This window comes from Dermochelys coriacea, chromosome 1 (assembly GCF_009764565.3).
Source record: "Dermochelys coriacea isolate rDerCor1 chromosome 1, rDerCor1.pri.v4, whole genome shotgun sequence".
NCBI lineage: Eukaryota > Metazoa > Chordata > Testudines > Dermochelyidae > Dermochelys > Dermochelys coriacea.
The window spans coordinates 15,969,551-15,989,790 of NC_050068.2; the positions used below are offsets into that span (position 1 = coordinate 15,969,551).

General features: G+C 42.2%; 1 protein-coding gene across 3 annotated transcripts in view; it reads right to left on the bottom strand.

Moving 5' to 3' along the window:
• TENM4 (teneurin transmembrane protein 4) overlaps nt 1-20,240 on the bottom strand; it is a 1,775,651-nt gene that overhangs the window by 101,539 nt on the left and 1,653,872 nt on the right. For all 3 annotated transcript variants that reach the window (XM_043504093.1, XM_038368402.2, XM_043504094.1), the window contains one exon: nt 11,007-11,223. In XM_043504093.1, the coding sequence (XP_043360028.1) occupies nt 11,007-11,223 (217 nt within the window). The remainder of the gene's footprint in view (nt 1-11,006; nt 11,224-20,240) is intronic.

The window sequence follows — 20,240 nt, forward strand, 5'->3', positions numbered from 1 at the left end:
GTTTATAATTTTCCAGTTGCTTCCCTCTTTGCTTCCCTCTTTTAAAGATAGTACATGTCTGCCATTCTTTAGTCCTCTGAGACCTCACCCACCCTCAAGAGTTCTCACAGATAATCGCAAACGGTTCTGAGATTGCTTCAGCTGGTTCCTGAAGTACTCTAGGATGAATGTCATCAGACCCTGCCAACTTGAATACATCTGACTGATCTAAATATTCTTTAACTTGGTCTTTCCCTATTTTGGCTTATGTTCCTTCCTATTGTTAATATTAACTGTGTTAAGTATCTAGTTACAATTCACCTTACTGCCTTTTATGTCCCTGGCTAGGTGTAATTCATTTTGTGTTTTGCTTTTCTGTATTTGTCCTTACATGATTGTGCTATTCTTTTATATTCATCCGTAGCAATTTATCCATGTTTCCCCTTTTTGTATGATTCCTTTTTAATTTTTAGGTCATTAAAGAGCTCCTAGTGTAGCTATATTGGCCTGTTACTTAGTCTTCCCTTCTTTCCTTTGCATTGGGATAGTTTGCTATTGCACTTTAATATTGTCTCTTTGAGAAGATACCAGCTCTTCTGAACTCCTTTTGTGTTTACCTCTGGTATGTAGGTTTAGTTCCCTGGCTAGCAAGTGTCCAGTTTTTCAAGCCCTGTGTTATGTATTTCTGCCATCATTCTGCTCAATGCAGACTTACACCATAGACTTTATAGGACTAGTTATTAGTTATGCTCAGTTGACGAAGATCTTCTCCGACATCCCTGGCCACCATTCTGCTGGCAATATTGCCAGTAAGCTATTCATATCTGTAATTCTTCAAAATTAAAAAGGCACCTTTGGTGCATGCCAGTTTAGTAACAAAATAACATTTATGTGAGGTAACAGCTGTACACTTTCCACTTGTAAAAACCCCATGATCACATAACCACCTACACACAACAACTGCACTTAAGACTCCTTTGATGTCAAGATTTTGTTCTAAACTGCCTTGTTGGTTATAGAATCCCTATTAGACTTGGTCCTATTTATCAAATCCAGGCTCGCTCTCTTCCTTCTGGAAGCACACCCTCCTCTCTGATCTGCCAAATGATTTGGCTGCTGTTGGAAGGAGAAGCTTCTGCTGCTCCTCCTGCCATCTATAATATCTTGGATCTCTCTGCCTCATCAAATAACCATTTCCAGGTAAAAATGACTTTTCAGATGAGATTGGTAATGAGAAGAAAAGCAGATGAGGTAGCAGGATACAGGAAAGGTATCCCACAAAACAGGAAATTAAGAGAAGACTGTTACACTAGCAGTGACTGGTGCAATTAGATAATATTTAACTCCTACTATACTACTGTACCCTGAAAAAGTACTTTTGGACACAGTTTGCATAGAAAGTGCTATACAAAATAAAGTTATGTTATGCTATGATGTAAAATCTAAGGGGAATTCATTGCTTTCGGTAATGCCTTAGATCAAAAAGATTTAAAAGCTGATTCTCCTCTCATTTACACCAGTGCACCTCTAAGAGGAGTTGCTCCTGATTTACACTTGTGTAAGTGGAAAGATAATCAGGGCTTTAGGTTCTTAGCCCTTCAGAGGGTTTTAGTAGCTCTTATGGTGCAAGCTATTTTTGCATATAATGATGAGTTGGGTTAATTTCATACCCTACAAAAATGTGATTCTACAAGTCATTATTTCTATGAGAAGTAACAACTTTATAGTGCAGTAAATCTCAAAAATGAATGATATGCTTATTCTTATGCCAGGTCTCATGAGGCTTCTGAAATCAAATTGTGGAAGAATTTGCTTACCTGATCTCACAGATATTATAATTAGTATTACTAATAGTTATTAGTAAGCTCTTAGAAAGCTCCGGCAAGGTGCTCAATGCTGTACAAGACACAAACTAAAGGCCGTACCTGCTCACAGTCTGCACAAGACAGACACAGTGATAGAAGGACTAAATGGGGCACACAGAAGGAAGAACATGTTGTTTAAACATTAATGATGTAATTAGCTCACTTCTTGTGGGCACTGCAGAAAAAAGATGATTAAACTGTCTACAGGCTGTTTGCTAGCATTGTAATGATACAATTTTGAGTTGTGGGACTTATGAAGAGAGTAGATCAAGAAAATATATAGATTTTTCAGGGGGGAGGGTGTTGTATTATAGTGATTTATTTATTTAGGAAGTTTTAGCAGGTTTAAAAATCATTGCCATGTAAATGTCACAAACAAAATGACAATCCTTACAGCAGTTAGCATGGTTTCTTTTTGTTCCAAAAAACATTATGGGGCCAGAGAATAATCAAATCTTTTTATTTAGCAGGGTATTACCATAATAGAGAGGGAGCCTCTTTAAACCATCCAGAAGACGTTTCTGGCAATTTTATTAAATTGAATGGCACTACTGACTCTACTCATATTTATCAAATCAGGCACATCTATTAAACACTAATATTAAAAAAATTGGACAGGAGAGTGGGGATTTTTGCAGGCAAATATAGTCTCAGTATTGAATAAATGGTAACCCGATATTTATTTGTCCTACACTTATTTTGCTGGGTATCTAATTGATCCATTAATTTTTCCATGACAAGCTGCTCCCGTATTTTTTTTGAACTTGTCCTCTAGTTTTGAACTAGTTTTCTTTCCCCACTGAAAGGCTATCAGTAGTTTACCAGCGACTAGCAGATGAGATCTTAATTCTTCAAATCTTTGAATATAACCAATTCCATTAGAAAACCCCAGGAGAATAATCAAAGGATCATTGTTAATAAGTATTCAATACTTTGTAATCTTTGGTTGCAAATTGTATCCCAATATTGACTGGATATGTCCACCATATCACAGGATTTGTTTTTGATGACTCCATGCACACTGAATTAAATTAAGGAATCAGCAAATGGGCAATGATCATGGTATGGATCATTTTATCAAAGTTATGGAAAGAAACTTACAAAAGGACTGGAACTTCAGCCCTGTTTTCATGTACATGAATCCTTCTACTATCTGTATATTTTTGCCGTAGCTTATGGCATAAAATTAGTTATATTGAAATTTAAAAATCACAATGGCATGAAATGTCACCATACTCTGCATTTTTAAGTCAAAAGGAAGGCTGAAGTCAAAGGCACATACTGTTATTGTCCTCTGGAGAGGAGAGAGGATTTTTTAAAAGTACACTCTATCTTTGCTTAAGAGGAATATTACCAAAGTAAAAGAAGCTATTTTGGGCCTTCTGACCTCTTCTTTGCTCTTTTCAGTTTCAGAAAACATGATCTTTAGTTATTAAAGAGGCCACTTAAGCAGAAAGCAATAAAAGAAGGTGATACGGAGATGGTGTAAAAACCTCTTGTATTTTCCTAAAACATAAAAATGTCTCCTTAACCTCAAGGCTAGGGATAGGAAATTATATTATTAATTATTATTATTATATTATAATAATATGTAACATATTAGATACACCATGACCCTTGTGATAGACCCAGGCCATTTGGGTACAACAGAATAGTAGAAGATGTACTTGCCGTTGGATTAGCAGTTTTCTGTTCCCTGACAGACCAGAGCAGGGGCTGCTCCAGGCTAATGAGAACACCTGACTCCAATTAAACTGCAAAGCGTCAGGTGAGACCATTAAGTTAATGTGAACGCTGGACTCTAATTAAGGGCCCTTCTGATACTATAAAAGGGCTCACTCTAGTCAAGCTGAGGAGTGCCAGGGGGCCAGAGGAGAAGAAGTGCGGCTGAACGGCTGAGTAATGAAGACACCCTCAAGCGGGAGAGCTTTGGAGAAATAGCCCAGGGAAATGTAGAAACTCTGGCAGTGAAAGGTTGGCTGCCAACAGCTGCTGCCATTAGGGTCCCTGGGCCGGAACCCTGAGTAGATGGCAGGCCTGGGTTCCCAACCCGCCACTACACTCCCACACCTCCTGGGAGGGGAAAACAGGCCCCTGTCAGGACAGGAGGCTAAACTGTTCTGGTATAAGGTTGTAGGAGCAATAGAGATTGGGAATTCTCTCACCAACCTCCTTGCTGGTTTATGATGAAAAGGGCTCAGTAGACTGTAACCCTGGCCCTAGAGAGAGAAGGGCTACGTGGAGGGTTGCAGTGAGCCTCTGAAGCTAGCATAAACCGCCCGCAAGCGTGGGACTCACGAGGACAAGGTCGGAGCTCTGCCACACCCTCCATTAAGCACACTGAATAGATCTATATCAAGGTTTATTCAAACCTATTAATGATAATGATGCAGTCCAAATAGATAAGGTATTCTTCTTCAAACCCTGTCCTAAATTGTCTATAGCAGGGATCAGCAACCTTTGGCACATGGCCCGTCAGGGAAATCTGCTGGCGGGCCGGGCCGGTTTGTTTACCTGCAGCGTCCGCAGGTTTGGCCAATCACAGCTCCCACTGGCTGCGGTTTGCCGGTCCAGGACAATGGGGGTTGCGAGAAGCGGCGTGGGCTGAGGGATGTGCTGGCCGCTGCTTCCCGCAGCCCACATTGGCCTGGAATGGCAAACTGCAGCCAGTGGGAGCTGTGATTGGCCGAACCTGCAGACGCTGCAGATAAGCAAACTGTCCCGGCCTGCCAGCAGCTTTTCCTGATGGGCCGTGTGCCAAAGGTTGCCGATCCCTGGTCTATACAGAGTTTCTGTGCTCTGTTAAGAGCTTCTGTGTTTTACCCAAGAGGTGGCTGTATTTCATTAGTTCCATCACATGTATGCTATTTTACTACAGACTAACACACCCAGCTCAGAGAAGTGACAGGCCTCCTGGAGCCAATCCAAAGCCACGAGTTGGATCAGCTGACATCAGGGATTATCAGCAGAACCTCACAATCCTCTTTGTTGCATCCGTCTCCTGCAGATGGTAAAATTGACCTCAGGCAGAAGCCAGCTAGTGGATGCATCACTGCATCATCACTTTGTTTTGTGTCCACATCAAGCTCTTCCAGAGGCAAAGAGGCCTAACTACAATATTTCAATTAAAGCCAGAACAACAGAAGATAGTGTGGAGATGTCATTACTGCACAAGATTGTGAACTTGGGGACTGCATTGATCACTTTAGTTTCAGGCTCTATATCAGGCTTTATCCTGAGTGCTATAAAAGATGCATTTTTTACCACACGGTAACAAACCCCTGGAAGCTATTCCATAGTGAAAACACGGTGAAGGCAAGGCACCTTAGTTTTACCACCAGGTAAAGTAGGTAAAGTAAATCCCTACCTCAGGCTAACTTTGCCTAGTTACCTCATAGTAAAACTAAAGTGCCTGGTCTTCGCTATGCTTTTACCTCAGGATAGCTCCCCTGTGTTAAGTTACACCCCCTGCCCCCCAAATACACCTTTTTTAACAGTGAAGACAAGGCCTACGTGTTTGTCTGGGCAGAGATCACCCGACATAGAAAGACACCGAGAAGGCAAACAAATGCCCCCTTCCAAGGGTATTATGAAAGCAACATGCAGATCTGCATTTTAAATCCCTGAGAACTGAGGTGAAAGGCTTAAACTATGAGATTTGGACAGCACTAAGTCCCCAACCCTTCCACATTCTGTTGCACTCTGGCCAGGATCAGCTGATTGGCCTTAGCTCTAGATAATGTATGAGGTAGAGTTTGATTGTGCAAAATAAAAAAACTAAAAAACTAAAAAACATACACTATACTTTATAAAATACCAAACTCTTCCATTTATGCAGTACCTTCCACCTCAAGAACTCAATATGCTTTTCTAACCATTTACTAACTTTACCTCAAACACTCCTCTAGGATAGGTACATGTTGTTATCCCCATTTAATAGATGGGGAAACTGAGGCATAGAGAGGTGATGTGATTAGCCTCAGGTTATATCAGGAATCAGTAGCAGAGTTGGCCATATAATTATGGTGGGTTCATGGAAAATTAATTATACTGACAGCACAGTATCATGGCTTTACATGATAGCTGTGCCATAATCCATCAGGGGGTCAAAAGCAGCTACTCTTTCAAAACACTCTGAGATCTTTTAAAACACACTATAGAAAAAAGTCTGTTCTATGCCTTCCAGAGGTAGCTTAGTCCTGTGCTGACTCTTGACATAAGAGACTCTGCGGGCCATGAATTTAGACTACTGTCTGACACTGTCCCTCAAGAGAGAACAAGGATATCAGGTGTCCCACTTGAAAGTCAACAACTCGACATCAGTGCATCTTGCACTGCTCCTTATGGTGATGGACAAGTAAGAATGGCTTAAAGATACAAAGCAAACAGCAAAAGTAAGTGGTTTTGAAATCAATACAAGAATGATCAAGTGGCAGAAGAGTACTTATCTGTTCATCAAAACGATGCAAAAAGACATTCTGTGCATTCCGAATTTAATTTAGCTACTTGCTTTATCGTCATAATCACTCATTTCAATATAGGCAGTGGTTTTGTTTTTTTTTTACCCAGACATGAATACTATATAATTGCTGGTATTTTGGAGGAGACACGGTCTTTACCTTTATCCATCAAGGTAATTTATCACTGTCTTTTTTTTCTCCCCCTTTTCCGGTGATGAGGTGGCTTGTCAGCTCAGCTTGTTCCTAAAAAGCTAGAGTGTAATTCAATAATAAATTCACTCAAAGGCTAACTGTCATGAGATATTTGTTTATTTGTACTCCATTAGATGATCTGCACTGCTGTTCTAGCTAAGCCAGGTCTCTAAAGCCCAGGGGATGTATTGTATAGATATTCTGTCATATATTTCATTCTGCTGCCACTTCTACACAGGCCATGTAGGAAATGCAAACGTACTGTGTTGATATGGTTCCACCAGGGATGACAAACACCTCCCTTCCAACAACAGCATTACATACAAATTCAAGCAATATAGACAGTGAGGGCTAGATTGTGGCTTTAGAAGCTGCTGTTGCGTTAGTGGGAGGACCACAGAGGGGCATCACACCAGCCACAGTGGCTGGAGACATTCTCCCCACGGAGGACAAAAGCAGGCAGGCAGAATGCCTTCTCCTGGGCGCTGAAGGCATGGACTGCACACAGAAACAGTAACTGCAGCACACTTTTAAAGGCTGCTGAGGGCACCCCCACCTTCAGCTTTGATCCATTCCCCACCCTGCTCCTGTTGGGATGCCCACTACTGCCAATTCCCCCTGCTCTTCACTCCAGGGGTGCTAATCTTCCCCATGCAGGATCCAAGTACCTCCTACACTGAAACAGGAGTTACCTGGATAGTGCAGAAGGTAAAACAGGGGCCAGAATTCTGATCACCTTCAGTGCAGTATACAGACTCGCTGCACCCTCTCCCCACCCATCCCCATTGTGCAGGCAGGCAAGACAGGCCAGGGTATGGCCATGAAAGGGAAAAAGGAAATGGCTACGTATGTCATCGCTTAGGAACAAATGCTACCACCCTGACTCATGCCAAGCATTACTTTACTCTGCAAGAAGTCTCATGGATAGCAGCAAGATTATTATCTGCCAATCTCACACTGGACACAAGCAGCGGGGAAGATTCAACAACAAGAATCTGTGTTCTGTTTTCTGAATGTTAATGATAAATGGTGTGCATATGCGTGTCCCTCTATCAGCCCTGTGGAGTGGATTCCAGAACACTTTACTGACCACATACATTTTCTCTGGGTAGGAATTATTGACAGTGCAGTGCTCAAGAGTTGCCACTCTGGGGTGACAAGCGATATAGCTTTAAACAGCACACAACAACAGCATCCAAAACTTCAGGATAGCGAGTATCCAGTTAGTCCAGAACATCCCCCCTCTCCTGGGAAAAGTGCCATGGGATCTTAAATGATGACAAGGGCTCAGGACCCGAGTTTTACATCTCAACAGAATAACAGCATCTCCAGCAGCTCAGTGTCACAAATGTCCCTGATACCATGCTGGGGCACTGGCCTGGCACTTGCTCAGAAGAAAAAGTACCCACCTTCTGAGCCACTAACATCACTTTCTGCAGCACATGGATTTTCCTTAGCGAGCTCCTATGCTAAGCTCAAGGCTGTTTAACTTGTGAGATGTGATATCACAGCTGCAGGTGGCATGTCTGCAGGCCATATTTATTGATAATCACCCACTGTTGATATTTAAAGAATAGCAAAATGTCATAAATAACTGATGTAATTGCAGAGCTCTTCATGCTGAAAGTAGATTAAACAGGAAGGCCAATTTACCAGTTCCAATGTTATAAATGAAAAATAATCAGTTATGAAACCTGTCCCATTAATTTTAATCTTTGCGTTCCTTGTTCTAGCAAAGGAAGAGCTTTATGTGCCAGGGATGTAAGAAACCTTAGCCTTTTGGGTGACAGATGTCTCTTTTGAGCTCAGATCTTTCAATTGTAGGATATTTAAATACTTGGAGGTGAAATCCACTCCTAAGCAGAGAAGAGAGCCAGCACAAAACCTATGAACCATTTAAGCCCTGTTTTTATGGACTTAAGTGGCACTTAAGCTGTAACATAGATCTTGTACTGGGGCACAGAAATGAATTTTGCTCTCGTCATATCAGTACACTATTGGGCAGCTTCACCCACTATATGAATGGGCGACATGAGTAATTCCTGGAATATCTGCTTGTTACTGAAAACAGAGTAGGCTCTTAAAGAACACAAACAAATTGCATTGTAATATATGAACGGTAGAATCCGACAGTTCTTCAGATGTCATTGGGAAAGCTCATTAAACAGAGACACGATGTTGGATCTACATATAACAAATCTTCCTGTCCTTAAAAATGTTCGCAAAAAGAAAAGGAGTACTTGTGGCACCTTAGAGACTAACAAATTTATTAGAGCATAAGCTTTCGTGAGCTACAGCTCACTTCATCGGATGCTTCCACTCTATACGGCTAAATTCAGTGCCTTGCATAATCACAGGTTTCAGAGTAGCAGCCGTGTTAGTCTGTATTCGCAAAAAGCAAAAAGTGAGCTGTAGCTCACGAAAGCTTATGCTCTAATAAATTTGTTAGTCTCTAAGGTGCCACAAGTACTCCTTTTCTTTTTGCGAATACAGACTAACACGGCTGCTACTCTGAAACCTTAAAAATGTTGTTATACATGATCTGACATTAGATTCCCCTAAAATAAGGCTCCTGATTGGCAGTTTAGGCTTGAGAAATGCTACCCCAAAAATATCATCTTGAAAATGAAATTTTTAGTATAAATTTTTTCCATGTTCTGATACATGCTTTTTACTGCAATAACTAAGAATCCTGGTATCTGACAGACAGAATCTGCTAAACTAATACTTAGGCAATAGTCTGCACTATTTAGTATCCAGCTATAAAATTTACAGTCTTGTGAAGACTGATAAAGATATATGTTTGCTATATGATGATTGCTTGGCTTTAATCCAAAGCCCCGTAGGTAGCCTTCTTGGATTTGGCAGTCAAATCATGGACATCAGCATATCAAGCTGACTCACTGACACTGATGTACTTTCAAGAGGCTCACGTCTGAGGTCAGCTTCCAGGACCATTGTAGAGAGTCACAGAGGGTGGTGCACATGAGGTACCGAGGGCAACATCCTTTTGTCAGCTGATCTATGGAATAACTTTGGATCAGCTTCAACAGAGCCTATGGTGGCTGTGGAAATTGCAAGTATTGAATTGGCCCTATGAGCAAGCCAAGTTAGGTGTTTACAATTTCCATGGCACAGCTACTTTCTCTGGGAAAGCTGAACATAAGGGATAATTAATCAGATTGAATTTAAATTCTGACACTGCCAAGTTTGATCAGAGATGTCTAGAACCCTTCCCATAGCTCAGCATGATAGCTTCTGAAAGACAGAACTCAACACATAATGAATGATCACTGAATTATCAAGAATTCAGCAAGGCACTTGAATTCAGCATGTGCTTTACTGTAAGCACAAGTCGCCCCAGGATTTCAACAGAACTATTCAGGTGCTTAAAATTAGGCATTCACTTTGCTGATTTGGGACATGAACTGCAGATTCTTGCTGTTCCCTACTTCTCATGATGATGAATGTCTCAGCATTAAAAAACTTCAACTTGCTTTCTGCTTTACTTTTTACTTGAGAAATATCAGGCCTTCTCTATGCTGCAGTACCTTTTCAAGCTCTTTGGAGGCCTTTAATAGTCAGATGTAACATGAGGCTGTATCTCTAGTTACAGCTCCTCCTCTCTGTAACTGAGATGGGAGGGGATGCTGAGTCTGTCAACTTGGGATTGCTGTTTTCAGGGCACTGTTGCAGAGCACTTTTGGAAAACTACATTCGTTTGAACAAAGGAAGTCAAACCATGGACCAAACTGGATTAGTGGAACTCATTCACTGGCTGCTTTGTGAAAAAAGCAACTTGGGTCATTTGCACAGGAAAGAAGTGTCTTAGTGCACCACTGTGGCAGAGCACGCGGAAGCTTAAGTGACTGCAACGGAACCTTGGTGCTAGCGAGCACATTCTGAGTGGGGAAACCACTTTCACCCAAGGTGGGGCCTGGGCATGTAGTCTAAATGGAACACACTTCTGAATTAATTCTGAGTCCAACTGTGCGCTGTCTCACAGAATCCACAAGTGAATTCTGACCCATGGGATACACTCTGGGGATAAATGTAAGATGGGAGATAAAAAGGTTTCCTAAAAACGACTGACTAATAAAGGAAATAGATGGACATAGAATGAACAATGTAAATTAATTCCACTACTCTATAAAGATTAGCGGAGCCAACGGAGTCTTACCATTACAAGAAAGAGTATAATGAAAAGCTGAATAGAGAGGGTATGGATTTGATAGTGCAGAAAAATGGCTCTGTCCCTTTAACTTCTCAATCTGTGTGTGCCTTACCCCAGGAGGACAGTCAGCAGCTTTATATTAGTTATGAAATTCTTCAGATATCTATTTTCCATAGGCAGGCCCGTGGGATGTTAGTAATGACATAGAGTTTGTCTCCTGCATCTTTCTGCTGTTCTTTATTAGTATTTCATTGCACACAATTCCCCATTCCATCTCTGACTGGGAACATAGGACTTTAGCTTTAATTCTTGTTTAAAATCCCCCCAAACACTTACCCTCCATCGAATGGATTCTCTCCCACGATGATGTGTGTGCTGTCCTTGCCAATCAGGAACTTGATTCGATCATAGAAAGAGTGCAAGTTCTGTTGGGATGTGGGGGTCTGAGTCTCCTGTATGATATCCAAGGGGTCAGGTGATCCCAGGCACAATGGGTTAACATGGCACAAAGGCTGCAAGCAGCAATCTGGGTCCATACAGTCCACCAAGCCATCTGCAGAAATGAAAGGGAGATTTGAGAGCAGCAGTGACAAGGTGCATGAGACACATCCAAATGGGCAGATTCCCTGCTTGTGAACCTCTGTGAAGTTCTGCTGATTTCAGTGAAGTGACACAGATTTACACCAGCTCAGAGTATGGCTTGTTGTTTTAAAAGCTATTTGAATTGAAAAGGTGAAGCTCAAGATAGCAGATTCTTTTAAAGAAGGAGAACTGAAAATCTCAGGGAACTGATAATAGGATACAGAATTTTTCACCTGGCTCTTGGTCACCCCGTCACATTCAGACTCAGCTGGTAGCGAGTGAAGGTTGTTACCATCTGATGGCTGTTCTTGGCTTATGTGAAATGAGTTTGGTGCCTCAGGCCTGTTCCCTAAAGACAGGAATCTAAACCCTAAACTCTATCCCTGCACCTGGTGCCATCAGTTCCATTCTCAGCAGAGACACTCAGGGCTAAGCAGGCACTGAGGCCCCGGTCCTTAACTGGTGCAAATCACCATAGCTCCATTGAAGTCAGTGGAGTCACCTGCTAAAGCTCTGTGCTGGAAAGCTGAACTACAGTTTCACACTTAAAGGAGTGGTCCCTGCAAGATTCAGTGGTGGGGAAAGGGATAAAGCGGGCCTGAGAGGGGAAGTATGCTCTGCGTCTGCTTGTGCTGTACCTATTCTCTGGATCAACAGAGGGCTTCACACTCCCTGGCTGTCAATCCTGTAGCTTTCACCAGCACTTAATTTGCGATAAAAATAGCACTAGCAGTCACATGCACGAGGAAAGCCTACGAAGCATATTTTACTAGAATTAAGTATTGTTGTTTGCCAAGCAACCATATGTGTAAACAGAAGCATCAATTTCCACAGGATTCTTCCTCTCTTCCCCAATACGTTCTGTGATGACACAGTTCATCACAAACATCTTGATAATAAACAACAACAGGGAAGGAAATGCAAAGAAAAAGCACGATAGCTCTGTGGGGGTTTGGTGAAGCATTACATTCCAAAATAAAAGTAGTTAGCATGCACTTGAGATGGATTCTTAAATCAGATTAAGGGACTAGACATTTGGGGCTTGGTTAATGGGATATGGAGCCCTTCACTTCTAAGTCATCAGTTCAAATAAGGCAGTTTGATAGGGAAGGAAAACTGCTACCATATGATGGCTGCTCAGAGGCTTATGTGAAATGTACGGTGCTGTCAGTCCAACCCCTACAAGCGATCCGTATCAGCCAAACTACCCTGAATAGCTAGTATCCTATTTGCAGTCTCAGAACAGAGGCAAAAACTGAATGTGCGTGAACAGTAAAACTGTCCCTCAGGTGGCAGGACAGAATATTTTCAATTTCTAAGAAATTATTGCAAAATAAACCAAATCAGCTTGCCTTTACTACACACTGGGTGTCACGGTCTGAGCCCAGTTGCACGGACATAAATCAGGAGACATTCCCCTGACTTAAAGCAATTATTCTGAATTCACACTGGTCTAATTAGGAACAGAATCTGGCTGATTTTGTGTGTGTGTGTGTGTGTGTGTGTGTGTGTGTGTGAGAGTGAGTGAGTGAGTGAGAGAGAGAGAGATTTTAAAAAGTGGTCAGCATTGGCTAATTGCCATTGATGTTAATGGGAGCACATTTAGGCCACCGCTGAGTGCTTCTGAAAATCCAATCTATTATCTCTCTTCCTGTCCGTACTTCTATCTCTCTCTATAACTCCTTCCAAATTGTCATGACAATGCACCAGCTCACGCACAAAATCTGTCCATCTGCCTTATCTCATGATGACTGATGATAATGACAAAAGTACTAATTATATTTTACTTGTACATCAAAAGAAGCAGATGATTGGGCTAGAAGGATTTTGCAAGGTTGAATCTAAGTTGGAATCTGAGACACAGTTTAAAAAATAAAGAACTGTGTAGCTCTAATATGCCTATCTACATCTAGCAGTTTTTTTTAAACCCACCCCATTACTGTAGAGATTACAGCTTCAAGTGAGATGACACCTTGTCATTTGCCCCCACACATTAATAATGTTTTCTAAGGCTGCAGACACTGTAGTGAGAGGCTGGCAAACCGGCTGTACCATACCTTTTCATTACCCTGTCTTTATTTCAGACATGAGAGCTGCAGTTTGGGATTTGAAATTGTAAGATGGCAAGGAATTTCAGTCTTCATGAGAAGATACACAGGAGAATATCTCGCAGATGCAGGAATCCTGGGAACCAGGCTACAGATTAGCCTTTCTCCTAATACTTTTCAGTCCTATGTTTTATAAGTTGGCTATAACTACACCAAAGGACCTAGTCACTGACATTTTATAGCCCTTTAAGTTCCCTGCGAGTTGAACGCAGATTTAGCTACTCAACTCTCATTGGCTTTAATGGAAGCTATAGTGCTAAACTTCTTTCACTTTGGAAAATGTAGGGGCTGCTTGTGTCTGAGACATCCCAAAGACCTACAAGAGTTAAACTACAAACCAGATAACAGGTAATGATGTTCAGCCACCCATCCAAATATCTTTTTCGTTTGTTTTTTACTGTAAAATCAGTCATCAATGTGGTGTCTTTCAGTGAACGGTAAGAAGAAATAAATGATACTGCATACAGCTGTGTCTCCTCACATCCTGTGAGCTCTTACTTTCCTTGTGAAAGTCGTAAGAATAAAGTGACATTTATGAAGAGCCCTCCCCACAAAGCAAGTTGCTCAGGGAGCTACACAGATACATAAAAACAAATTAAAATGCAATAAAAGCCATGCTCCGATAATCCAAAAAAGATGAAAACAAGTGAAGGGGCCCAGTATGAAAAGAGAGGCAAAGAGAATGGGGGAAGAAGATATTGACAAGGCCAGATGGGTCCAACTCCAAAACACCTTCGAGACATACCACGGCTGGAGGTGTATTTTTAAAGGTGGGATGATGGACTGAGACAGAAATGAGTACTGCACACTACAGTCTATTGCAGCAAAGGCATGCTGACCTGAGAGGTATGACAGAATTCCTAACAGGTGGATGATGTAAGAGCATAACTATCCGTCAGGGGCAGGCTCAAGAAAGAGGTCTCAAATATGAACCCAAGATGCTAATTTAAAGTCAATCCACTGACGCAGGGGCAGGGTATACAGTGGCCATAATATGCCCAGGTTGCACAGATCAGTGAGTGAGTTTGTTGCTGGATCCTGAACCACGTGGAGGGAATTACAGTAATCAAAACACGAGGAATGTGTTATTGTTGAAAGGTTACCATCAAGTAATTTAAGTTGTAGCCTGTGGAGACTGTGACACCAACATTTTTCTACCACGTCCACTACATGGTGCATCCCTTGGGGGAGCAACTTCAAAAGTAAACACAAGATTCCTCATCTGACTCTCTACTTTCAATGAATCCCTTCAACTAGTGGGGGACATGAAGGAGGAACTAGATTGCCAGAGGGACAATCTGCTCAGCAGCATGACTTCTGCTTTCCTGGCACCGAGAAAGAGGCCGCTCCAAAGCATCTAGCTGGCGCTATTCTGAGACTTTAAGGCAGAAGAGACTGTGACAATCATCTAGCCCGGTTGTTCTGAATAACACAGGCCAGATAATTTCACCCAGTGATTCCTGCATTAAGCCCAATTAATTTGCGGTTGAGCTACAATACATCTTTTAGAAAGCCATCCAGGATTGTTCTAAAGACTTCAAATGACGGAGGGTCTACCTCATTGGGAAGCTGTTCCAAATGGTTACTTGGACCATACACTCTTTGGGGGCAGGGGCCATCTTTTTATTCCGTCTTTATGCAGCGCCTAGCACTATGACTGGGGGCTCTATACAATAATAATAATAACAATCAACTTCTCAATTAAACACGTGTGCCTTATTTCCAGTTTGAGTTTATCTAGCTTCAACTTCCAGCCGTGCTGGTTTTAGCTATTCAGTTCAAACTTTCATCCAAGGGAGAACTGGGACTTACAAATAAAGATACATAGGACCCTGCATTAATTAGGCCACCAAGCTACTCCTGTCCAGCAATGAGACAGGTGACAAAGAAGGGAGTGCTCCCCTCGGTGCCTTCCAGCATGCTGGGGTGAACTTAAACCCATGTGTCCACATACGCCCCTTTCTCCATTTCATCCCACTGATTCTTTACCCTGTGTGAGAGTGAGGGAGCACACACAAAAAGGGGCATGGACTCTGCAGAGCAAGATTTTTCAAAATTACAAGTGATTTTGGGTGCCTCAGTGATGGGATGCCAAACCCGAGACTCCTGAAACAGGTTAGATTTTCAGGTGTTGGTGACTCAGTACTTTCTAAAAGTGAGGCCCCTTCAAGGTGTCACAAACTGGGCACCCGTAAATCGAGGTGCCCAAAATCATTAGTCACTTTTGAAGATCTAGGTCACCATGTTCAGTGCGGATGACTATGCTAACCCTGTGCCTTATTTGCATCCCTGGGACAGCTTCCAGGTGAGCTGCAGCACAGCCACCTTGCTTTCCCTACTGCTCACCATGCGAAGACTTACAGAAACAAGGCCACAAGTAATTTCCTTTTAAAAAATGTTTTGGGTGGTTTATAATAACATCATTGAGTTCCAAGTCTGGACACTGGCCTCCTTGGTGGCTAGCTGGATGGAGCACTTGACAGGGGAGAATCCCAGATTTTGATGACCTGCCTTTCCCTCCCTCCTAAGCATTCTGGAAGGGTTAGGCTGTTGAGCAAACAGAGATGCTTTGTGGCTATACAACATCGTCTGTGAGCTTCCTGTCTGGATTCTAATTTCTCTCAAAGCCCTCCTTGCTGAGATGTGATTAAGAGCCAGAGGCGCAAAGCTAGTCATTAACTTCTAGGAAATGATCTCTCTGGTGGGCATTATTGCTTACAAGGAGAGGCAAACTTTTCAATTTATTTCTCAACGTTGATGAAATAAGTGTGAAGTATTTTTTCCCCAGTACTAAAACTACATGTCACATTCACACCCACAAGCGTATCGCAGGAGAATTCATTTCAAGCAACAATGGGCCTCCTCTTCTTGAATTCTTTCGGTCACCTCAGTGTTTGCTGGCTGCAAAGTGCTCCCAGGAGCAGCAGGACTCTGTTTCCCCTTTCAAGACTCATGCAGCCTAGTGATTCGTTTCCAAGACTCTCCGCTTCAGCATTCAATGCCAGGATCAGAGTTTTATACAGAGGTAAAGGGCTGGTTTCGAGAGACTGCTTCTGCAGTAAACAAGATCATCTGAGAGCTAATAAAATTTCAAATTAGCTGTGACTTTTCATGGCCCCAGAATTGTGTTGGGTGATTTAATGGGCAGCGTCTTAGCTCGCCAGGATTGAATAATGGAGCATTTCTACAGAGTTATGGATGCTGCAACAAAAATCCGTCATGCTAACATCAACAAGCAGAATGCAAATAACCTTCAGCTAGAGGTGTTATTATGTGTTTAAGCAAGCTATGATGGGTGCTGCATATGGAATACTGTGATGGAACATACGGGCCACGGGAAAGGACAGAACAGTACCTACACAGACTGAATATTTTGGAGCACAACTCCTCTAATACTAGCCAGCAACCATGAAAACAGAGTCTTTCATGTTGAAAGAGGGTACAAGTTCCTGATGAACCCTGATATTGGAAGCATACACGGGATAAATTCAAGGTTCCATCCTGCTCCTACTGAAGACAATGGAAATTTTGCCGCAGATCTTCAATGGGAACAGTGCCTAAGAAAAACCTTTTGTAACATACGAAGCAACAAAAATCTGTTAGCCTTTCTAATGCAGTAAGGAGCATTTCCTTTGCCTGTACAAGAGTAAGAGGCACTGCTCTCTGTCCGTCACTCCATAGAATGACAGCATGATATTATCTGTCGCAATGATAATTATTTGCCCTGTAATGTTTTCAGATTGATTATGTGGAGAGCAAAGAGATAGAGATTTTAACAGAAGCACATCTGCAGCCAGAGTAAATACAGCTGATTATTCTTGCTGCTTCATAGCTTCATAGATTTTATGACCAGAGGGGACCATTGCGATCATGTAGTCTGACCTCTGGCACAGCACAGGCCAAAGAAATTTACCCCTTGTAGAGGACCAGCACAAAGCTTACACCTATGGGACTTAATCAGCCAATAAGCTTTGTGCTGGAACTCTGTGCAGAGCTGAATTTCACCTACAAGCACTAGTCAGTGTACACATTGCAGCATCTGGCCCTACACTAGAATGATCTTGCAAAAATGGTGAGGACTCACAGGAAAACTCAACACAAATGTAATAGAACGATGGACATTCCTTCCTGAGCAACCATCTCATCTTAGTATTGTAACCTTTGTCCTTCCCCTCCCTCCCCATCTGCTCTATTTTTACTTTGTCTGTTTATATACTAAGTTAGAGTCCAAACTCTTTGAGAACAGGACTATGTCTTTACTTCCTTCTTTGAAATGCCCAGTACACATGTATGGGCTCAAAAAATAATCAATCATTATTTGTATTATAGCTTAAGAACATAAGAACAGCCATAATGGGTCAGACCAAAGGTCCATCTAGCCCAGTATCCTGTCTTCTGACAGTGGCCAATGACAGGTGCCCCAGAGGGAATGAACAGAACAGGGTAATCATCAAGTGTTCCAAGTGCCCTCTAGCCTATTCCCAGCTTCTGGAAAACAGAGGCTAGGGACACCATCAGCATCTAGAATCTATGAAACAGCAAGAATAATAAGCTGTGTTAACTCCCTCCAGATGTATCTCTTTCAGAGGATCAGAGCCCCACTGTAGTAGATGCTGTACGGGCAGGTTATAAAAAGGACAAGCTCACACTCTTGCTTATCATAGCACATGAATGAGACAATGAAGTGGGATGGAAGGGGGAGGATGGTTAACAGTAAATATGTGTTGCTTGGGTTTCTTTAACTGCCTATAATACAAAGATAATAATGGTGGTCACACTGTCTAGCTATCCTTATCCTCCCATTTCCTCTTTACGGTGGAAGTGGTGGTGGCGGTGAGGTCATGTGAACATGGGATCTCTCCATTTCTTCTACTGAGGCTTGTCTAGAGAAGGTGCACCCCTTCCTTTGCCTCATTCTGCATCACTACAGTGCCATTATGCCTTCTTTCTGAGGTAAAGACAAGTGCTGTTCTATGAATCTGCCAGCAAGAGGCATTTTGGTAAGGCCCAGCCACCAGATGTGAATTGAGACAACCAAGGTCACTCCTAGATCACCAATTCCCTGGCTTCAACACAGAGGCTATGGAGATGGCTCAGTGACATCCATTTCTGAGTGTCCTGATGTATGGCTCCACATCACACTCACACATTCAGCAAGATGATTGCCTAGCACAAATGCTGCACAACGGCTGCTGTCCCACCAGAGAGTCATAGGAGAAATGAACTCCCTGAAAATGTGAACTAGTGATTCTGGTCTCTTACTGGAGGGAAGGGTGACTAACAGCCCTCCTCAAAGACAAAGAAAGAAAAGCCAATAATTTATAAGAAATCTCTGTGTAACAGCTGTTAGATCTTTTCAGGGAAAGTTTGCCGTTTCCTCCTCTCTTTAGAAGTTTGTGGTTCTTCCAAGATGGTCCTGTTGTCTGATTGGATGTGTTCATGATGATAAATGTTAAATTATGATGGCTGTTTTCCCAGGTGCATTCAGATCTTAATACTTCCCTTAGCCTTTGTAAATTTAGCTAGCACATTACTGTATCATTTTTTATGGGATCAGGGAATTGGAAAGTTCCCCTACCATGTCCAGGAGACAATATTCTTGTGCTATAAAAGCCTTGCATGCATTAAGTAAATGTTCTAAACAGCATGCAGGAAACAAAAAATCTGAAATCACTAAGCACTGCTAAGCACTCATCACTTTGTCCGCAGCCAACAAATTTGTTTTGGGATTCCGTGAGTTTCTTTACACTCTTTCTTTTACAAACCTGCCATCATTTTCCCTTCTGGCCCTATATACTGCAAAAGCATGCTTCGTTCTCATACCAGCTCGCCAAAGAGAACACTTTCATCCTCAAAGAAAAGCAGGGAGGACGGTGAAAAAAGGTGCCAGATTCCTCCTGGAGGAAGAGTGTAAAGCACCTCAGTTCCCTTCTTCTGATCATTATATACTCTTCAGTATGCCAAGGGGCTTCCACACCCTCTGAAGGTGGCAAACAGAGTGATCAGCGGAGGAAGCTGGCCTAGGTCTGAAGTCAGTGGACTGTAGTGAAGTCAATACAACAATGTATATTGCTGAGACCCTGGCCCTAGAATTTACGTCCAAAGAGGGTAGAGTGTTGGTGCACCAACTCTGGTATCTTGTGCCAGCAATGGCTCCTTCCAGATGCCTGAGAGAAAGGGGAAAACACAAAATGCAACAGCTCAATTGTTTGGAGCTCCGAAGTTTAAAAAAGGAGAGAATCTTATTCTGCTAGAGGGGGTTGGAGGAAAGGGAGACAGGATTGTGTCTTCAGGCTGCGAGCTCTTGGGCAAGAATTAGTTGAGTATGGAATTGCACTTGGAAAGGCAAAGAGGAGGTCCTGTGTATTTTGAAACTCTGCATTCTTACTTGGCTACACTGCGCTAGGGTCTCATGAATAAGACATAAACTGAGGAAAGAGGAATTGCTGCAGAAGAGAGAGAATCATATGGTGCCTTTTTTACTTCTCCAGAGAAAAATACCATGCTGATATGGCAGCCCCACTGACACAGAGAAGGCATTTGAGAAAAGAAGGTCGGCAGGCTGCTTATGTGTGCTAATTAGCCTGGGATGGGCCAGGATTACTTTAGTTGAAGAAGGATATTTTTAAAATATCTGCAGATACCATAATCACTATGGAGATCTGTTTAAATGGAGATCCCACACTAGTGTGCTTGGGACTTATGCAGGAGGCTCAGACACACGTATCTCTCTCATTCATATGAAGATTGAGACATAGTATTATAAATAAGGTGTTATATTTACAGAATGTTCTTCGTCCCCCTTCTGAATTTTAAGTGTGCTTCACTGGAATCACTTTGTCCACCATTCTTAGGATGAGAACACAATAGCTACTTAACA